This window comes from Micropterus salmoides, unplaced genomic scaffold, assembly GCF_014851395.1.
Source record: "Micropterus salmoides isolate LMB-PRFRI ecotype aquatic unplaced genomic scaffold, ASM1485139v1 Ms_hic_scaffold_3902, whole genome shotgun sequence".
In the NCBI taxonomy this organism is placed as follows: domain Eukaryota; kingdom Metazoa; phylum Chordata; class Actinopteri; order Centrarchiformes; family Centrarchidae; genus Micropterus; species Micropterus salmoides.
In genome coordinates this window covers 1-20067 of record NW_024043265.1, presented here as the reverse complement: position 1 = coordinate 20067, position 20067 = coordinate 1, and the positions used below count along the sequence as shown (strand labels likewise).

Sequence of the window (20067 nt, the reverse complement as noted above, 5' to 3'; positions counted from 1 at the left end):
TTACTCCTCTCAAAAGACCATTTAATACTAAATCAGTAGGGTTTAATACCTATGTTTGAAAGCTTTCTGCTTACTGACTGTCACAGATTGAATGATGGGACTCATCCCTCTCTATTCCTTCACTAAATCTCAGTCAGTCCTGTCTTGGTAAGCTTGACTGGAGTCAGATGAACAGCAAAAGCCTCTGTTCTGCTCGACTAGCATCCTCTGCCATTCTGTGAAGTTTCGACTGGGAGCAGAGCTCAGCATCTTTCCACCCCCTCCTCACACTGGGAGACTGGCAGAGTGTTACTGATCCACTCCCACCCACCCCCCCCCGACCCATCTCCCACACCCCCGCTGAGGGAGCTTTCTGCTTATTTATGTATCCTCTAGAAATTAACAAGCATTATTTAGAACCATCTGTCGCGATTTGCAAGTGTCCTTCACACTTTAGCACTTGCGAAATGCAAAATCAAAGCAGCAAACAATTAATTTGAGAACAATTTGAATTTTTGAATCCATAATGCATGCCCATGTTGTTTTGTTAAGGGATGGGCAAGAATTCTTTTGTATGCAGGTACATAGCGTACAACTGTATTAGGGTTCCATGACCATCCTTGTTTCCAATTAGCTTATGTGTGAAAGCATCATGTCCATAGGGTCCATATTTCTTTTGATGAAACCAACACTTTAGGCAGCTTCTAACCCTGTACTGTATGTAAAAGCACCCTCCTCCTTGCTTTCCCTCTAAAAGTTTCTGCCTGCACCCATCATTGAGGAAAGGTGAAAATGTTAATCATCCATATTTCCCTAATTAAACTCCATGTCCCCCATTAATTACTCCCTCACCCCGCCAACAATTTGTGAGAAACTCCAAGCTGCCAGACGGCTTTTATTGCAAACTATTAATTAGTGATCGGCTGACTCAGGTAGTGTCTTAAGTATTCTAGAGGATGGTTTATGGGTTTTTAGAGAAGGGGATTGTGCCAAATATTCTATCATTGGCCACATGTTCACCATTAAGACAAATTAGGGGCTGCATTGACTGATGAAATTGTGGGCGAAAATCGGGCCCAAAATATTTGCCAAATGGAGGACACAGATGTTGTTTGAATGCTAAGGCATTGTTAGTTATTTAAGCTTCTTCTGCACTGTTCTTAGAGTGTCGCTGTCATTGAGTTGAGAAAAGAGGAGAAAGCACTGCTTTGCCTTTCTAAGTCTGTATCTTTTTATTAAAGACAATATCTTGTTTTGTCAAAGAAATACCCCAGAGTGGTCAATGGGATGCAGTAGTCATATTCATGTACATAACAACTCAACAACGCTGTAGTGTATTCTGACCTTGCTTCTTCAGATTGATGCTTGTGTAATATTGAAATTATGGAGGTCTTATTCAGTAGGTCATTTATGAAACCATTGCCAAACAAAAACAAAACAATCTCAGTAAATAATCAAAAATGAATATGGCCAGGTTTTCTGTCTGTGATCACTGTCTCTCTCTGGAGGTTACCACCCTGTCAATCACATTCTTGCAGAAAACCTGGGAGGCTGCAAAGGCCTTTTCATATTCTGTGTTCAGGAAATTGGTTTGCGATGAAAACATTGGGTTTCTGAATGACTGTTGCATCAACAAATAGCTGTCCAGTGAAGTGAGGCATGAAGTCATTTCCCTGTCAATCACCAAGAAAACATACTCCCAACTCTAACATAATTGGAGCCTGCCATCTGTTACAAGCAAAGTCAATATTCTTTACCCAAATCTGCACTAGGTAACTTTGTAGTTTAGTGGCCCCAGATTGCAGTGGAAGATAACAGATTTTATTACCTAAAGGCCACTCAACATAATATTAATAACAAGTCCTAAATGTATTACTGTGTATAAAAGAAAAAATAACCTATGCTATCCTAATACACAGCCATAACTTGTGATGTAGACTAATAAGACAAGTGTATTTTCCACATTAAGATATTGCCAAGTGCAGCTTTGAAAGTGAGTGTCATCAGGCTGGCCTGTGTTTTCATTAAACCCTATCTCTATGTGGTGTCTGAATTAGGTTAGTTGCATTGAACGTGAGCAGAGGTCCAATGTTTCTTGTGTGTATTATGTTCTTTTAGATGTGGGTTCAGTGGAGGGCCTGGCCTACCACCGGGGCTGGGACACCTTGTACTGGACCAGCTCCACTACCTCTACTATCACCAGACAAGCACTGGACCAGAAACAAGTCGGTGCCTTCAGCCGGCAGGCCGTGGTCACTCTCTCGGAAGAGACCATCCACATGTCCTTGCCCTTGATGAGTGTCAAAAGTTAGTAGCTCTTCTAAGTCTCTAAACACTCTCCCTCGAAAGTAATGGATTATCAATTTGTTAATCCAAAAAGGTTTGAACCAAATCCAGCCTTTCAAACTGTCACCCATTACATTTTTATTTATTTATATATATATTTTCAGCTGCTCAGTTTTATACGTCTCTGGGTCATCATCCTCAAGCACAATGTTGCTTTTCTTCGCTATACTGATGACATGGTACTATGTGCTTTTGGATCTTCATTATCTTAGCCCTATGTAGTGTCAAATTAAGGAAGGAGCTGTGGATATATTTATGTTCAAGAAAAGTATATAACAATACAACATAACAGCATTATCTCATTTCAAAACATTACATTACAGAAGGCCTATTCTTCCTCCCCAAGATACAGAGACACTTGGCCAGACAGATTTTCCCACAGTCATTAAATAAATTACACTTAATACAGAAGGTTGTTGTAAGAGTTTTAACAAAAAAAGGGGGAAAACTGATATTACTACTCTACTAAAATCTATGCACTGGCCTCCTAATACTTTTGGACCAATTTTAAGATCCTATAAATCTCTCCATTGGCAACTTTTTCAGTGCCAAGGCTTTGCTACATTATGCTGTCCGGATATTCTGAGGTGAAGTGTTTTGGTGAAGTTTTACACTTACACGTACACCAAGCGTTTATAGTTTTTTGAATACCTGATTTAACAGTTTCATTTGTGAGACAGTTCTCAGGGAGAAGGTGTTTTCCTTTGTTTAAAAAAAATAACACTTCAGTATCTCAGTCACATCTAGTTCAGATTGAACACTTACATATTCACAAATATAAAAATGTTACTATGAGCGGTTTGAAAAGAGTGACTATCTTACTCCACCTGTTGCACTAACTAAATTAATTTCTTGACCTCAGACTATATCCTTGGCTGGCAATTTGGCACCATATCAATCCCACTCCAGAAACACTGTCTGATAATTAGAATTCAAACTCAAGTGACTAATTTGCAGGCCCTGGTTGTGACTTCTGACCGGAATCCTTATTATCGCACTAAGTGGACTTCCATGACTTCGTCATAGTATGAAGTGAGAGTCCAGGAGCTGAAAAGATTTTAATACAATTTGATACTTGTAGTATCCACCTCTTTATTCTGTGGTTTATCTGCATAGCTGTTAAAGCATGAACCATCCATTTTGCAAACACATATAAACCAAGATATAAATCTTTCATTTATTTACTCTGTTGCTATTATCTGTGTTTTTCATATTCTCAGAAGTCCTCACGGGAGAATATGAATAAATGACCTCTATTTCACAACCCGTGATGCTAATCTGTTTTTATCAAATTGAAACTGAGCTACACTTTATCAGCCATGAGCTCCTTCAAGGCAAAAAAGGGGAAGCCGATGATAGGCAGAGGAGGTCTTGGCATTATGGGATTATGCTGATGACTGACTGATACGACTATATAAACCTCCAAAAATTTAATTCAGGGAAGAAAAATGTTCATGTTCATTAATGTTTGTTTTGCCTACATGGCAGAGAGTTCCCTGGTTGACATGTTGGTAGAGCAGCTATCATTCCTGCTCCCCTGATTAAATTTCAGACTACACATTTGTAGTTCTTGCTGGGGTGGACTTAATTATACAATAAGTACTGAGGTGAAGTAGTGCTTCTTTTAGAGAGAGAGGGAGCCCCTGGTGACATCTTGCATATTAAGAGCCACATGCTTTTGCTAAATTGAGAAGGAAAAGACTAGTCTGCCCCATGGTAATTTGATGTTTGGTTTGGTTGTTCTCACATTTTAGCCTGATGTTTTGGACCAACTGGAATGAGCAGAGACCCAGCATCATGAGATCCACCTTAGTGGGCAAGAACATGAGGATTATCATCAGTTCAGACATCCTGACCCCCAATGGACTGACAATTGACCACAAAGCAGAGAAGCTCTACTTTTCAGATGGAAGCCTTGGCAAAATTGAGAGATGTGACTATGATGGTTCCAGCAGATTTGTGAGTATGAAAATATGTCCCCCAAATAAATATATCTGTAAAGATATTTACAATTTTCATAACCCTGTTTTTATTCTGATTATTATATTAGGTATGGACATTGTTTTGTTAAAGTTCCACATTTTTGGATTACATGCTTTGAATTCCTATGAATCAGTGTTCTTTTTTTTTATTAAGGAGACACAGTGACTCACAATTTAGTCTATTTCCCACATTTGTCCCTCAGTGATGAAGATGTTTCATTACGAAAGAGCTTAGAAACAAGGCACATAGTCAAGGCCAGTGTCAAATTGATCTGCCACTTTCTCCTATAATGAAACTTTTTTTTCAGTTTTCCATTTAATTTCCCATTCTTACTGAGCGCCTATACAGCAGATAAGATCTGAAATACCTCTTGATGTTCTTTTATGATATTTCATATCTGTGGGTACAGATGGTTTCCTTAATCACAGAAGTCATTGCCTGCTAAAGTAAAGAAGCTCAGTGAGGGGAGTTCTCATTTTATCCATGAAAGCTGCATGCATAATTTACAACATCCCAACTGGATATACATCTTCTGTACCCCCAGTGTGTAAGATTACAGTACTACTTGGTCTTTTTTTGCTGTAGATTTCAGTTTTTGCTTGACATGACCTCTGCAGCTCAGTAAAATGGCCCATCTCAATTAGTTGCCCATATGTTTGCTAAGCCGGGTCACACCGCTCAGAAATTCTTCACCTTTGGGTCCCCACCTGCCCTTGCTGCAGTCTAGTCCTACTAATGAAGGCTTTGCAGTGAGACCGCCCGGGATGCAGATTCTTCATTCCAATTAAAATGTGTAAATTAAACAGAGGTGCCTAATTGTCAACTTCAGCACTTACCCAAGCTGTGGTTGTGAAAATCTTAAGACAGCCCGTCTATTGTATACAAGAAGCCTGTTGTGGAGATGGAAGCTTAAGGTTTTTTTGTCACTCAGTAAAAATACTTAACATAATAAAACGGGTGAGTTCCTAGGATACATGCAAGAAAACACATTATAGAACACCAATTTTGTATTGAGTCATAAACAGTTCTGTGCAAAAGTCTTAGACCGGTGTGGAAAAATGCTGTAAAGTTAGAATGCTTTCAAAAATACACACTTTAATAGATTAGGTTTATCAATTACCAAATGCAATGTGAGTGAACAAAAGAAAAATTAGATCAAACAATATTGGGTGTGACCACCCTTTGCCCTCAAAACAGCATCAGTTCTTACACTTTCACATAGTTTTTGTGAGTTGTGAGTCCAGTTGAAGCTGAAGATAATTCTTGGACAGCACATCTGGAAACCCCTGCCTTGAAATGTCTGCCTGGGAGAGACCTTGCTGATGCAGTATAACTACCTTGTGTCTTGTTGCTGTGCTCAGTCTTGGTGTTTGACTTTTGAAAGCAAACTCTCTTCAGCAACCTTGTTAGCTGAGTTTGGATGTTCCTCACCCAGATATATTCCTCCTACACAGTTGTTTCTGTTTCAGTTAATGATTGTGTTTCAACCTACTTCATTAACAAAGACCACGCCAATGTGAGGTATAAAAAGGTAATTTATTCGGATAATGAGGAGTATTTATGATGAAGCGATCAAGGGGAGAGGGATGAAGGGGTCGAGAGGAGTATTTATGATGAAGCGATCAAGGGGAGAGGGAGGATGGGGTCGAGAACGGAAGGATAAAGGGGCTTGTCTAGGGTTTAGTGGTCGGAGCGGCTAGGGACCCGGGGGCAAGACACATAGTGGGGGCTCCTTTTGATGAGAGGCTTGCTTCTCAACCCCCTGTGGTTCCTGTGGTAGAAAAACAACAGTTACTTGGTGGAATTATTAACACTAGCATGAATGTCTTTGATGTTGGGATGAAACTGGAGTGCAAAATGGAAAACCACACGACCACGGAGAGAACATGTAAACTTCACACGGAAAGGCCTGGGACGACCGAAGTTTAAACCCAGGACCTTCTTGCTGTGAGGCCACAGTGTTGTCCACTGGGCCACCGGGCCACTGTGCTGCCCATTGAGATAGAAGAAATAGGGTTTGGGGGGAGGGATGTGAGAACTGAGACAAAGGAGAGAGAAAGGGTTTGGATGAACTTATGTACCGAGAGAGGCGTGGTCCTGTTCCTGAACTTTAGTTATATAACTTAACATATATCGAGTTGGTGATCATTAGCACCTGTTTGGTATAATTGTTTAATCATACACCTGATGATATGCCTACAAACCCCCCTGAATTTGTACCAGTTTAAAGAATTGATACAGTTTTGAAGGCAAAGGGTGGCCACACAAAATATTGATTTGATTAAGATGATTTTTCTTTTTTTGCACAGTACAGTACATGTAGACTTGGATTGCAGTGGAGTGTTCTTCTCAGCAGCAGTCATTATATCCTGACAGTGTGGTTGGCAACAGAAAAGAACAAGAGCTGTTGCACGGCTCACTCCCCTGTGCCATTTTGAGAGTGGAGACCCGTGTCATTAATGAAGACAGTGGTTCACAAAGGGCAGCGGAGAGCTTGATAAGGGAAGATGTCAGCATGTTTAGGAGGGAAAATATGCCCTTTTTACAACGACGAGATGGATTATTAATTGATAGCTGTCTAGGAATGGTTAGTTTCATTCGAGTTCAATGTCAGCAGTGTGGTTCATGTTGCCATGTAAAACCAAAGCTTGTCAACATGCCATTTAAAGAACCATATTTTAACATTGTTGAATATTAAAAAGTGGTAATAATGCATGAAATATGTTCATATTTACCCAAAACATGCGTTCAGCACACAAATAATGTGATGCTGGCTGTATACCTAATGTCTCCCAAATCTAATTTCCTATCAGTATGTTCCATCCTACCCCATCTGGCGTTCAATCTTTCTCTTTACCTCTCTCTGTCTCTTGTCTTTCACTTGCCTGATGGCCAGTTGTTGCTTCCACATGCTGGGCTCCTTTAATCAACACCTGTCCTATTAATCCCAGTATGGCACAGGGCTAATGTGATGCTGCTTACATGTCTGTCCCACTAATGGCTGAAACTACAGAGCTGCTGGAGGCCCTGATCCCCCACACAAGCCTGGAGAGTCCCACAAGGAGGCATCTGATGGATTCCTGCCTGCCTGCCAATGACACTGTCATTTACTCCCCCAACATCTGGGTTAAGCAGTCATGTGGGCGGCATGGGTGATGTTTAGATTAATGAGTCGAAACATTATTCTCCACATTTAATCCTAGGGTTGCACTCAAAATTCAGTAGATGCTTTCTCCTGCCAGATCTTGAAAAGAGTTATTGGTTTGAAGATGGAAGTGCAAATAATGACAGTATGTGTATGAGTACTCCTTGTGATGTAGTTGTATCTATTGTAGCATATATAATAAGTGACACATGTACTCACTGTAAATGTGCCACTACCAGAGTAGCATTTGACAGCACAAGCTTTAAATTTGAAAAGCATGATGGAAGCAGTCCTTACATGAGTGCTTTGCTCTACAATGTTTAGGTCATAGTTAAATCAGGACCCGGAAACTTCTATGGGCTCGCCATCTATGCAGACTTTATCTACTGGTCAGACTGGGCCCACAGGTCTGTGCTGCGATCCAACAAGTACACGGGTAGTGACACCAAGGTACTACGAGCAGATATACCCCATCAACCAATGGGAATAATAGCTGTGGCCAGGGACACAAACAACTGTAAGTATTTGAACATCAACCATGCAGTGTTGGGTCTGCAAATATTTGTGTATTATATGTTTGCAGGTGTCTGGTGTTCATGTGTGCTTGTGTGCAGCAGCTTATACATGTGCATATCCATTATGTTATTGTAGTTTAGGACAATAGACCAAAATAAATATGTTGCTGTATGCACTTTTCTACTGAGATTATTAGTATAAAGTGGGCTTATCTGTGCCATTCCCACAGTTTGCATGCACTTGGCCTGCATAGTGTCAAAAAGCTTTATAGTTGAAGAGTCAATTTTCTACACAGATACAGTATGATATATCTGATCAGCCAGCACTGGCGGATCAGATGACTAGTACATAATACAGGCTCTACTAACTAAAAGGGCTCCTCATTTTGATGTACAAAAACAGCCGGCATGATAAATGAATGTGGTCTTATTTAGAATGGCTAGAAAATTAAGTTTCAGAGGTAATTAATAAAAAAAGCCTAAATAGCCTATGTTGTAAAGGGAGTCTCTAAAGTGTCGTATAAAGTTTAATTTCCAAGTAGGACAAAGGGAAGTGGGCTTAAGCTTGTCCCACTGGTTGGACTCGAATGCCGAGAGTCACGCTATTCCTACTTTATCTCTTCATGGCAAATAATCACATCCTATGACCTGCATCGGCACAGCTGCAAGTCTACGGCATAATGTGCGGTGACCACCAGTGGTGGAGCGGATAATCCATTTATTCTTTTTACATTGTTAACCTCTTATTACTTTTTCTTTGTCTTGAATATCTTGAATATAAATAATCATAGAAATGGTTTACCTGAGCTGCGGAACAGAGGAAGGGTTTCTTCTCTCATGAATAAAATACTCATGGCTGGAGGGCAGCCAATAACAGAGGGTCTCCAATGGACACGCATGTCTCTGAACACTTGCACTTGATATTAGGTCTCTCGCTGCTCAGCTTCTTTTCTAATTTTTTTTTTCCTCGGGACTAGACAAGCACTTACAATTTCTTTCACTTACATTTTCTTTCATGGGTTATGTCTGCAGTTTGGTCATGCAATTTTGTGCAATACATGATTCCCACAGTGCTAGGCCCAGCTTTTTACATCGCACCCCAGGCAGAGAAACACAAGGGTCTAAGGATAGAGGGTGTTGTATTCTCTACTGACTGAAAAGGCCCTTGAGGCAAATTTGTGATATTTGGCACATTGTATCACATTGTAATACATTAGCTACCTGTCAGTGGGGATAGCAGTCAGTATCAGTACAGGCCTTTAACAACAGAACTTCCCTTTTATTCATACGTTGACCACCAATCATCATCTTCAGATTAAAAATAATGTAAGTGTATCATTTCACACTGCAATGAGCCCCATCCTAACAAAAAAAACATCCATCCTGGTTTAGGGATGTATATCTTATACTCTTAGTATGTGTAACTGTGATAACCAACAATGTCATGCCATAGCGTGTCACATAAAGACCTTTCCATCTCAACTATAATTGAATTTTACAGGAGAAAATCTATCAGCTCACCCATTAACTGTAAAGATTATGTTTGGAGTCAGGCCCACAGAGTCAAAAAGCAAGAGCTCCTTTCTTACCAACCATTTAGTAAAAACCTATAGCAAGCTGAGAATCCAAATTCTGTGCCAACTTCCCATGGGATTTTTAAAATGTATGCTAAATTTATCTTAATAATACAGTAGACGGGGGAGGCTGAGGCTAAATGTGCCCAGCACAAAGGTAAGTCACAATGCTTCCTCAGAGAATAACTCCATGAATGTATTGAACAACTTCGATGAATGACATCTAAAAGAGAGTGTGTTTCCCAGGAGGTTTGTCCTTTGACTGCTTCTGACCGCCTAATCAGTTCTGTTTGATTGTTACTGAAGGTGAGCTGTCCCCATGCCGACAAATGAACGGAGGCTGCGGTGACCTTTGTCTCCTGACACCCTATGGGAGGGTCAATTGCACTTGCCGTGGAGAACGTGTGCTCTTAGATGACAACAGATGCGTGTGTAAGTCATGAGGCACTTCTTATTTAATTATACTCCACAATATACTCCTCAACAGATATTGCTTATAATGGCACTATTTAGGCAGCAGTTATTTTAAAAATAGTACTTGTTTACATTTATATGTAGAGGGTAACCTAGCTTCTGTCCACAATCAGTTGAGATTTTATTCGTGATGTTTACATGAACCTTTGACATCTTTGAAGTGATTCCTTTGTACATAGCAACACACAAACAGGAACAGCTGCTGTCTCCTCCTCTTTGAGCAGAAAGTTTGTAATGATTCCAGTAGTCAAAGTCAATACTCCTCAGCAAAATAAAGCTATAATGTTGAGCCACTTTTAAGTTTATACAAACAGCAGAAAACAAAGCTATAAGCATAGGGTGTCACATTTTCTTGCTTAGAGCATTTTGATGGCGTCTTGCTCCCTAATTTGTCACATTGCTGGTTGAATTTGAAATGCAATGTGAGGATAGACCATAACTTGGGAGAAGCTGTTCAAACAAGGGAAGACTGGACATGGAAAGTGACTCATGAGAGCTGGATGGTTGCCTGGATGAGTGAGAAACAAGGGATGTTTGGCCAGACTGAACATGGAAAGTGACTAATGGAGCTGGGTGGTAGCCTGGATGTCATGGTAATGGACATCAGGCTGTCTACCACACCCTGATTCTACTAGAGCAACAAGAAGTTTTTGATTTTTAAATTGTGATGCTGAGATGGAGATTGGTCTGTGAATGTATTAACAAAATACAATGTTGACATTTATTTTCAGTTTACTAGCTCAAGTGAGAAATATCTACCAATTTAATGCAGTTATGATCATTCATTAACAAATGTTGGGTTCACTACAGTATGCATTGAAAAGTTGCCTCTGTGTTCACCTGTATATATGAAGTTTGTTCAATATACACAGCTGAGCTTTGATATAGTGACAGTCATAGTTCATCATGCTCATTGTCTTCTGCAGCAGAAAATTCCTCTTGCAACATCCACACTGATTTTGAGTGTGGGAATGGCGAGTGCATAAACTACCAGCTGACCTGTGATGGAATAGCCCACTGCAAAGATAAATCAGATGAGAAGATGCAATACTGTGGTAAGAAACAATTCACCACTCTGAAGCATATTCAGATAAGAATGTAGAAGAAGCTCATAAACATTGTTGTATCATATGTTTGATTTGGAATTCTTGTAGAAACTCAATGCTTATAAAAATACCTGTTAATTAATGAATTTGGTCATTTCTAACATATTTATGCATTTCACTGCCTTCAGTCAACAGGAGCTGCCGGAAGGGTTTTAGGCCCTGCTACAACCAACGGTGTGTGGCAAACAGTCATTTCTGTGACGGGATCGATGACTGTGGGGATAACTCTGATGAATCTTTCTGCAGCAGTGAGTCACAGCCATCTGATCTCCTGTTCAATCCATCCTGCCTCTGAGAGCACACTAATGCCTATATTAATATGGCACTCTAGGCCACATGCTGTGCTATCTAATGCTATCTTAAATATCTAATGAGACCCAAGATCTTAAAGAGTGCACCAATTCAAACAGGCTCCCAACCCCCACCATTAATAGCTGCTTTTGAGAGACTGGACAATGCTTTGTGTCCCGTTCAATATGGCCAGACTGATTTGGTTTTGACTATGATGGTGAAATAAGTGTAGTCATGTTTACTTCCCTGCTGTAATTGGGGGGAAAAAAGAAAGGAATATTGTTCCAAGTTGATTGAGCTCACAAGGAGACAGTGGTGGTCTCATAATTAATGTATTCTTTTAAATGGGACATCGACAATACCTTGATTACATTTAATTGCAGTATTGTGTAAGTTATATACTAATATTGTAATATAGGTAGAGAGGTAAAATCACTGGAGCCATTGTGCAGTAGTTGGTAAATGAATAAACAAAACCAAGCATAATAAGTGTGATTTGCTCCTCAGGCCATTTTTTTAAGCACAGGTAGCCCAACTGCACAAATACTGCAACTTATGACAAACCTTTTCCTGTCTGGCAGTTTTCAACCTGGAGGTAATTTTACCCACCCCCAGGAAGAGGTTTTAAGTATTGTTGTGAGCTGTACCTGTAACTGTTTCCGAGTGCTGTTTTGGTTCTGATATCTTTTTGAAATGCTAATTCTCTCCCCCAGATATCACGTGTGGCTCATCAGAATCATCGTGCAAGGATGGGAGCTGTGTACCCAGCTCAGCCTGGTGTAACCAGGTCATTGACTGTGCCGATGCCTCAGATGAAAAAAGCTGCAGTAAGTCCTTTAGCCTGTGATTTGCATTACAGTTACTTTAAAACGAAAATGCAAACACACAGTTCTAGCTGCAACACATTAGATGGATCGAGTAACTTAAATCTGTGCTCGTCTCTCGGATCAGATTGAGTACTGCCCCTCACCACTCTTACCTCTACCATTACATCCATTGTGATAAGGCCGTTATTGTGTTGCTGTGTTTTGTATTCAGACCACAGCGACTGCTCTCACTTTTACAAGCTTGGGGTGAAAGAAAAAGAATTTATCAGCTGCAACTCCACCTCACTGTGCATCCACCCCTCATGGATCTGCGATGGTGCAAACGACTGTGGAGACTACGCTGATGAGAGCAGTTGCCAAGGTGAGCACCCAACACAAACACGCACAAAGACACACATTTTGCGTGTGCATTCAGGGACAGATTTAGCAAGCGAGCTACAATTAGAAAAGACTTAAGACAGATTGCATTTTCTGAGATGATTATGAAAGTGGAATAAGAGATTCAGAGAGAGCTTAGGAAAAGATAATGACCTCAATCATTGCTAATGCTCAGAGAACTGACTTGGTTTTGTTGTTCGTCCCAGTTTCCCATGGGCAGAAGTGCGAGGAAGGCCACTTTGCTTGTCCAAGTGGAAACTGCATCTCTAGCGTGTGGCTGTGCGATGGCCAAAAAGACTGTGAAGACGGAGCAGATGAATTCCAGTGTGGTAAACTGACAAATCTTACCTCTCATGGAAGAGCTTCTACACAATAAACTGAAACGATGTTTTGTTTTCTAATGGGTAGAGATAGATGAGGTATTTGGTTGCTGTACAATACTGTTGGCGGTTGGAAGAATATTTATTTTCCATTAACAAGAAGCTATTTGTTGTAATGTTTTTGTCATTTAAATAGATCCAGGCAACAAATATTACATACAGTATATACGGAGGAGACAGAAAGGCAGGAGATGATTGTTTATCATGCCATGAGGCAATTTCTCTTCACTTTGTTTTGCTCCCCCTTGCACGTTTGAGATTTCTCATGTGGGTGATACTGCTTGTTTGAACGTCTAATTTGGATCCTGAATTCAGAGTGAGGCTGCTGAGGACACACGCTTTTCCCCTTCTCTCTTTGAATTATAATGTACAACACTTCCAGTGTATCAATTAATTAATGAGCCATCAGTCACTGAAATTTTTATACTGAAAATTAAAATGTGAGTTCAGTGGAAATCAGTGACATACGAAAGGATTACACATTACAATGACACTACTCTACCTCCCTCACCAGAGGCAGCAGAAGCATTCTTACTTGCGCTTTGATCCATGCTAATGTTTGTAGAAACTACCATGACAAAGTCAAGATGCATCCAATTAAATAGGGAGACCATAATTAAGTCAGGGTACAAATTAATATAATTTGCCCTCAAACAGCTACACACATACCCATTCACATGTCATTGCTTTTGGCATCAAAGCAAAATGTACTGGGTGCTTTAATGTAGGTGGTCTGAGTAGCTGTTAAGCTTCATCACTGTCACACATGCACAAGGTAATTAGATCTGATGGAGTAGTCCCCCACACACACACTCATAGTGTCAAAACACTTGCTGTCTGTGTTGTCTAGCCCATAGACTGTATGGTCTAGCCTATTAAAGAGTAAGAAGTCATGAAGCAGTCAGCAGTTAGTGCTGTCATCTGTGTGCAGACCTGGAGGTTTATAGCATAGCTTTCTCTGTGAGGTTAGAGAGATGTAACTATTGCAATTTGCAGTTATCAACACCAAACACATTTCATTCCAGACATACACACACAATGAGGAATTCTGTTGCATCCCCGTTCAACTGTTTTTCTTTTTTACTATCTATGATACTATCGAGAGCCACCACTAGGCTCTACATATGGCAATGTCTGTCTGTCTGTCTGTCTGTTGGTCGGTCCACTTTACTCCCTATGATGAGCCACTGACTTTTCATCCTGCACCACCATGAGGTTGACATTTATCGATTTTAGTAAAATTGTTAAGCAACTATTGGATGGCTTGACATACACATTAGTACAGATGTCTATGGTGCCCACAGGAAGAATCTTTGGTGATGCCTTGACCTTTCATCTAGCGCTCCCAGCAGGTCTTGTACAGACATTCAGGGTTCCTGGGCGATGTATCCTACTGGCCTTGGGGATCCCTTTTTCTGTGGTGACACCATGAGGTTGACATTTGTGTTTTTGAGTGCAATTCTTGACAAATATTGAATGGATTGCCATGAAATTGAACTTGTCATGTAGCTCAATCACGAGGCCAGGTTTGTCCAATATTTTGGATTATGACCCAATACCCCAAAAAATACTTTGGCAATAACATTATACCTGCTAAACATAGTCCTGTTAACATTATAAGTATGAGCATGTTAACATGCTGACATTAGCATTTAGATCAAAGCCCCTCTGTGCTCAATTTGCAGCCTCACAGCATGGCTGTAGACCAGCCAGACGGTAGCAGTGAGGGACTGCTGACAACCGGGACTAATGTCAGTAAGAATAACACAAATAAAATGTGGCCGTAGTATTTATATGTATTTGCCTTTGAGAGTGTTTGACTAAGATGTTGCAGATCTCTTATTAGTCTGGTTTGCTCTTCCTTTATAATTAATCAGCACCTTTGTTCACATTTCACTTGCAACAGAAGTGAGGAAGGCAGTTCAGTGCAATCCCGTTTTCATATTTAATGCTCTTCCAGTTATCTGATTTATTTTGTAAATTGCCCATGAATGTTGTTAGAGAGATGCAGAACACATGAACACCATTTCCAGTCCTTAATCCAAAAAATGTCATTTGTGCCTGTGTGAAATGATAACATGCTTCAAATGTGCTTATATCAGAACTGATATGAATTGTGCCACAATGCTTTGAGAAGTTCTGAATAGCCTTTTCAGGACAAATAGACAATATTCCCATTCCTCTGAGTTAATTATCATATAAAAAGCTCCAGCCACTGATAATCTGACTGCAAAGTGGTTTGAGGAAAATGTCATTACATTTCAGAAATTTGAAATTCCACATCTGATTAGATGAAATAGCCATTTGTCACTCCACAATGCATTATGTGCTTTTCTACTGTGTGAAACACTTGAAAGACTTTCTTTGATACGTTTAATGTGGCGTAGACTTGCTATTTTGTTATGCACTTGAAGCAACTGTTTGCATTTGAAGTGTAGATTTAGTATCACATACAGAAAGTCTGGATAATCACAGTTTCCAGATTTAGCCATTTAAAGTTTATCTCATCCCTATCATACACCATTGTATCAGGGCACGAAGCGCTGGTGTGATGTACAAAGTCTGACAGGAAGGAAAGCAATGCAGTTTGAGAGACCCGCCACTCTCTGTAGGATCCATAATTCCTTATACTCTGGTGTGACCTGGAGCACACACACACACATAAACACATCCTTCCTTCTCTCAACATCTCATCAAAGCTCTGGCAGACTTTGCCAGGCCTGACATCTGAGGGAAAGAGACCACAGAACAACTCCCCAGGGAGAGTGGGTGGCTCAGTGACACAAACTCAGCACAGATTATGAATATATCCACAATAGCTTTTACACAGTGATCAGGAGAGTACTCTCTTAGTTGACTACCCACTGTTTTGTATCACCAGTTTGTTTTTGAATAAAATAACAAACAAAAAATCAATAATTATTAATTACATGCTTTGATATTGGTTATCAGTTAATGTTTTTATGCACAGAAACCAGGAGCAAAAAAAATGTGTGTGTGTGGGGGGGGCACAAATATATATATTTACAGTCCTTTGTGTGGCAGCTACACTCATGCGTGCTGCTAAGCAGAAAAACAAGCAGGCTAAGGGGAAACCCACATGTTGTGTTTTGATTAAAAACCTTCTGCCCTTTCTATATGGTATGCCACTTTTGCTGTTGTTTCCTCCTCTCTTTGTTTGATTTATGGCGTTGAAATCTTTTCTTCCCCACTGCCCTCTGCAGATTCGTCATGCTTGTGGAACCAGTTTGCCTGCTCAAAGAACAAGTGCATTGCCAAGCAATGGCTGTGTGACGGGGAGAACGACTGTGAGGATGGCCTCGATGAGAGTGTGCAGATATGTGGTTAGTGCCCTTTCAGATGTCATGAGGAATCTGCTGCTGGTGTAAAAGGTCACATCCCCTATATTATGTGTGACAGCTCCATGTGTTCTCCTAGCAGAGCTGGAAATGAATGGACAGAAATGAAACAATGATAATGAGACAACAAAAGAGACCACAGGCATTTCTGATGATTCGCGTGGGCACTGAGGCAAATATATTTTTCATCAATGAGGCCTAAGAGACACATCTATTTCAATGGGCAAATGAGATGTGTATGTAATGAATTCTACAATGAAATAAAAAGAATCCAACCGCTATAAAGAGACTAGAATTGCTGTGAACATTGGTTGTATAATTGGATTGTAATGGAACGTAGAGGAAATATTAATGAACCGGCCCAAAGGTTTCCCAGGCACTATTCTTATCAAAACAAGATATGCGCTTCAGCTATACAGTACATGCCTAATTGAACTGCTGTATTTACCTTTGTTTCTCAATGACGCCAATTTTTTCTACTGTTCTCTTAAAGGGCAGTCCTAAGATAAAGGAGAGTATTGCTGACTTCAAGTATAATTCAAGTGAATAATTCTTAATCACAATAGCGTAGTCATTGTTGTTAGCTTCCGTTAGGGGAACACATGCGCAATGAAAATTTGTTTATTTAGGCCAAAAAGGGGTATGAGTTCAAAACCATAACCAAAACCTTTTTTCTCTGAGTTCTAATATAGCCAGATATTCCCAATAAGGGCAGAACAAGGGCTTTGAATAAATGGTAAATGTTCACAGATAACTGAAGGTACCAGCCTAACCCAATCCACCTGCTTCATTTAGGTGCCCTTTGTACTCATTCTTCTCTGTGGTGCATTGTATTCTTTGGCTTTTGAAAGTAGAGCATGTGGTCCTGTTTTCCTTTCAGGCTCAGTGACATGTGCTCCAGGGCTGTTCAGCTGCCCTGGGTCGTATGCCTGTGTTCCGAAACGCTGGCTCTGTGATGGTGAAAGGGACTGCCCTGACGGGAGTGATGAACTTTCTGCAGCTGGCTGCGGTAAACTCTAGTGTCTAGTTCAACAAATTGAATAGCTCCCTACAGTTACAACAGAAACTTAATGTAATCCCAGAATTAAGAAATCATTGCTTGTTTACACATTATTGTAGTATAATGAGTATCCCATTGAAAATGAAACCCACCAAACACATACTGTGCAAATCCCTTTGCAAATTTTATTTCAAGCTAGGAAAATAAAACCAGTATACAGTGGGAAGTGGCGAACAATGGAAGTTTTTGTACTTCTCTAAATGGTGTGCCACAAATCCATTCATCTGAAACTTTGTTTCTTCTTTGATTCAAGCTTACTAAACAGCAGAAAAACAATTAGAAATCACCACAGACAAATGGAGTAGACTTACTAATGTTGACATTTTATACATATTGCATGGCATCTTTTAGAAAAAAAACGTTTATTCACTAATAAGCCCTTTTACCTATTTCTTTTTGTGCATTAGCACCCAACAACACATGTGATGACAGCTCGTTTCGCTGCCACAACAAAGCATGCATCCCCCAGCGATTCGTCTGCGACCATGATGACGACTGCGGAGATGGGTCTGATGAGTCAGTGGAATGTGGCAAGTAGATTTATCTTGCACTCTTGTTCTTAAAGCTGGGTAGGCTACATTGGAGAACTAGCAAAAGAGCTATATTTTGAAAGTATTCTACTAATAATCCCAACCCCCTCTCTTCAGGCCTCAAAAGCCATTTTCCTATGCAGTGAGTGCATGGGCAGAGTGCAGGTAGGTAGGTAGACAGGATGGCAGGTAGGCCAGACAATCATTGTATTCAGTTTGAAAGAAATGCTGCTTATAGAAGTCATGTGACATCCACAGATGTCTTTTATCATTGTGTCAGAGCATTTGATTTGTTGATTGCTGTCAGGACGCAGAAAGGGAATATCAACAAATATAAACCACCCTAGCTTTATATTCACCAATGGTATATGAATATGCCCTAATTGAAAGTTGCACTAGCGAGCTGAAAAAACTTGTGTTCGACCGTTTGAACTTCAATGAAAACATGTCCCTATATCAAAATCACCAAAGTGAAACAATTTGGAGTCATTGTGCATGGGTTTGATAACCGGGGACCACTCTTGCCATGAATAAATTAAACATAAGCACATAAAAAAAAAAAAATGGAAGACGTTGTTTTATACAGTTAACACATTCCCTGGACCTTGGCCAGTTTTCTAGGCAAAATAATGAGATATAATAACATTGTTTGAAATGATGGAATAGTTATCTATATCTATATAAAGGACTGTATGTTGTTTTAAATTAATAAAGTGTGCATTCCAGAGTAAGATGTTTTCTTTTTAAGCATTTAAAGGTGATAATGCTAAAAGGCTAGGTCTTTTGCAACTGGTTTGTTATAAATCTGTTTATGTTTCTCTGGACTCTAAGGATTGTTTTATTTGATATTATTGTACTTTTAACCATACTGACACTGGTCTCTGAGCTATAGGGGATTATCTGTCAGTCTATTTTTGTGATGCCTTGGGCTGATAAAACATGTGTATTTATGTTTTTAAATATTGCCCAATGCAGCTGTGAACAGCATTCTACCTCCAGATGGCCTGATTTGTTATCAGCCATGATTCGATATACACTACGAGGATGCTTCACTGCAATATTAACAATGTGCAAGCCTTGTGCAGCATTATTTTTCACCATTTGCACTTAATTCTGCCAAAGTTACACCCTAAACCGAAGTGTCACTATCTCTTTCTTTAGTCTATCGCTCCTGTGGATCAGAGGAATTTCGCTGCAGGGACGGCCGCTGTCTTCTCAGCTCTCAGTGGGAGTGTGATGGCCATGCAGACTGTCCCGACCACTCTGACGAACTGCCTCTAAACCTCAAATGTCTGGCTGCAGGTAAGACTGCTGTTTGGCTCTCAGCTAGAATCTCTTCATCAGTGTCACCAGAAGCACCACTTGCCCAGGAAACTGGCTGCGACATATGACAGAAACAAAAAGCGCTACAACCAGGAGAGCGTTCTTGAACGGAAAGGAATTTATCTGTCGAGATCCATTGTCAGGTCAAAACCATTCCCCAGCTTTGATGAGAAATTACAGGGCATTGTGCCAGTGACAGTCATGTCTTGCTCTTTTCAGGAAGCTTGTGCAATGGCTCCTTCTTCATGTGCTCCAATGGACGCTGCATCTCGGAGGGGAATCTCTGTGATGGGAGAGATGATTGTGGAGACCGGTCAGATGAGAAGAACTGTAATCTGAATGAATGTTTAAACCGCCGAGTCAGTGGATGCACACAGGACTGCCAAGACCTTCCTGTCGGATACAAGGTAAGCGGACTAGTCATGGTTCAGTAGCTTAATAGCATGCATTCTTCCTCAAAGAATGCACAGTTGGTCCATAAAGTCTAATTCACCCTGCAAAATCTTAAACCAGGCTGCAATAAAACTGCAGATGGAAATAAAACAATTGTAAACTATTTTTAAACAACCTATAAACTAGTGAATATGATTTGGTGCAAAAACAAAATGTGCCCTTTAAATATGTGTCACAGCTATAATGTGTCCTACTACAGTCTAACATTTTAAATTATAGAGTTTACTGACCTTCAGTAAGCTCTAGCAGCATTAGTAGCAAGTTAAATGTGAAGCTTATATTAGTAATAGTGCAGACATAAATTATGAATTAAGCCTAACTTCGCACATCATTAAACAGATAAA

The 20067-nt window shown here is 40.2% G+C and overlaps 1 protein-coding gene across 1 annotated transcript; it reads left to right on the top strand.

The window, feature by feature from the left end:
* Nucleotides 1-2254: 2254 nt before the first annotated feature.
* LOC119885076 (low-density lipoprotein receptor-related protein 1B-like) lies at nt 2255-19677 on the top strand (the record flags this gene model as incomplete). The annotated part of the gene is made up of 14 exons (XM_038695316.1): nt 2255-2286; nt 4080-4284; nt 7778-7970; nt 9849-9974; nt 10943-11071; nt 11251-11370; nt 12127-12240; nt 12452-12601; nt 12825-12947; nt 16223-16342; nt 17238-17366; nt 17825-17947; nt 19109-19249; nt 19490-19677. Coding segments are annotated over exons 2-14 (1857 nt in total), but the record flags the coding sequence as incomplete, so codon positions are not given.
* Between the last annotated feature and the right edge of the window lie 390 nt (nt 19678-20067).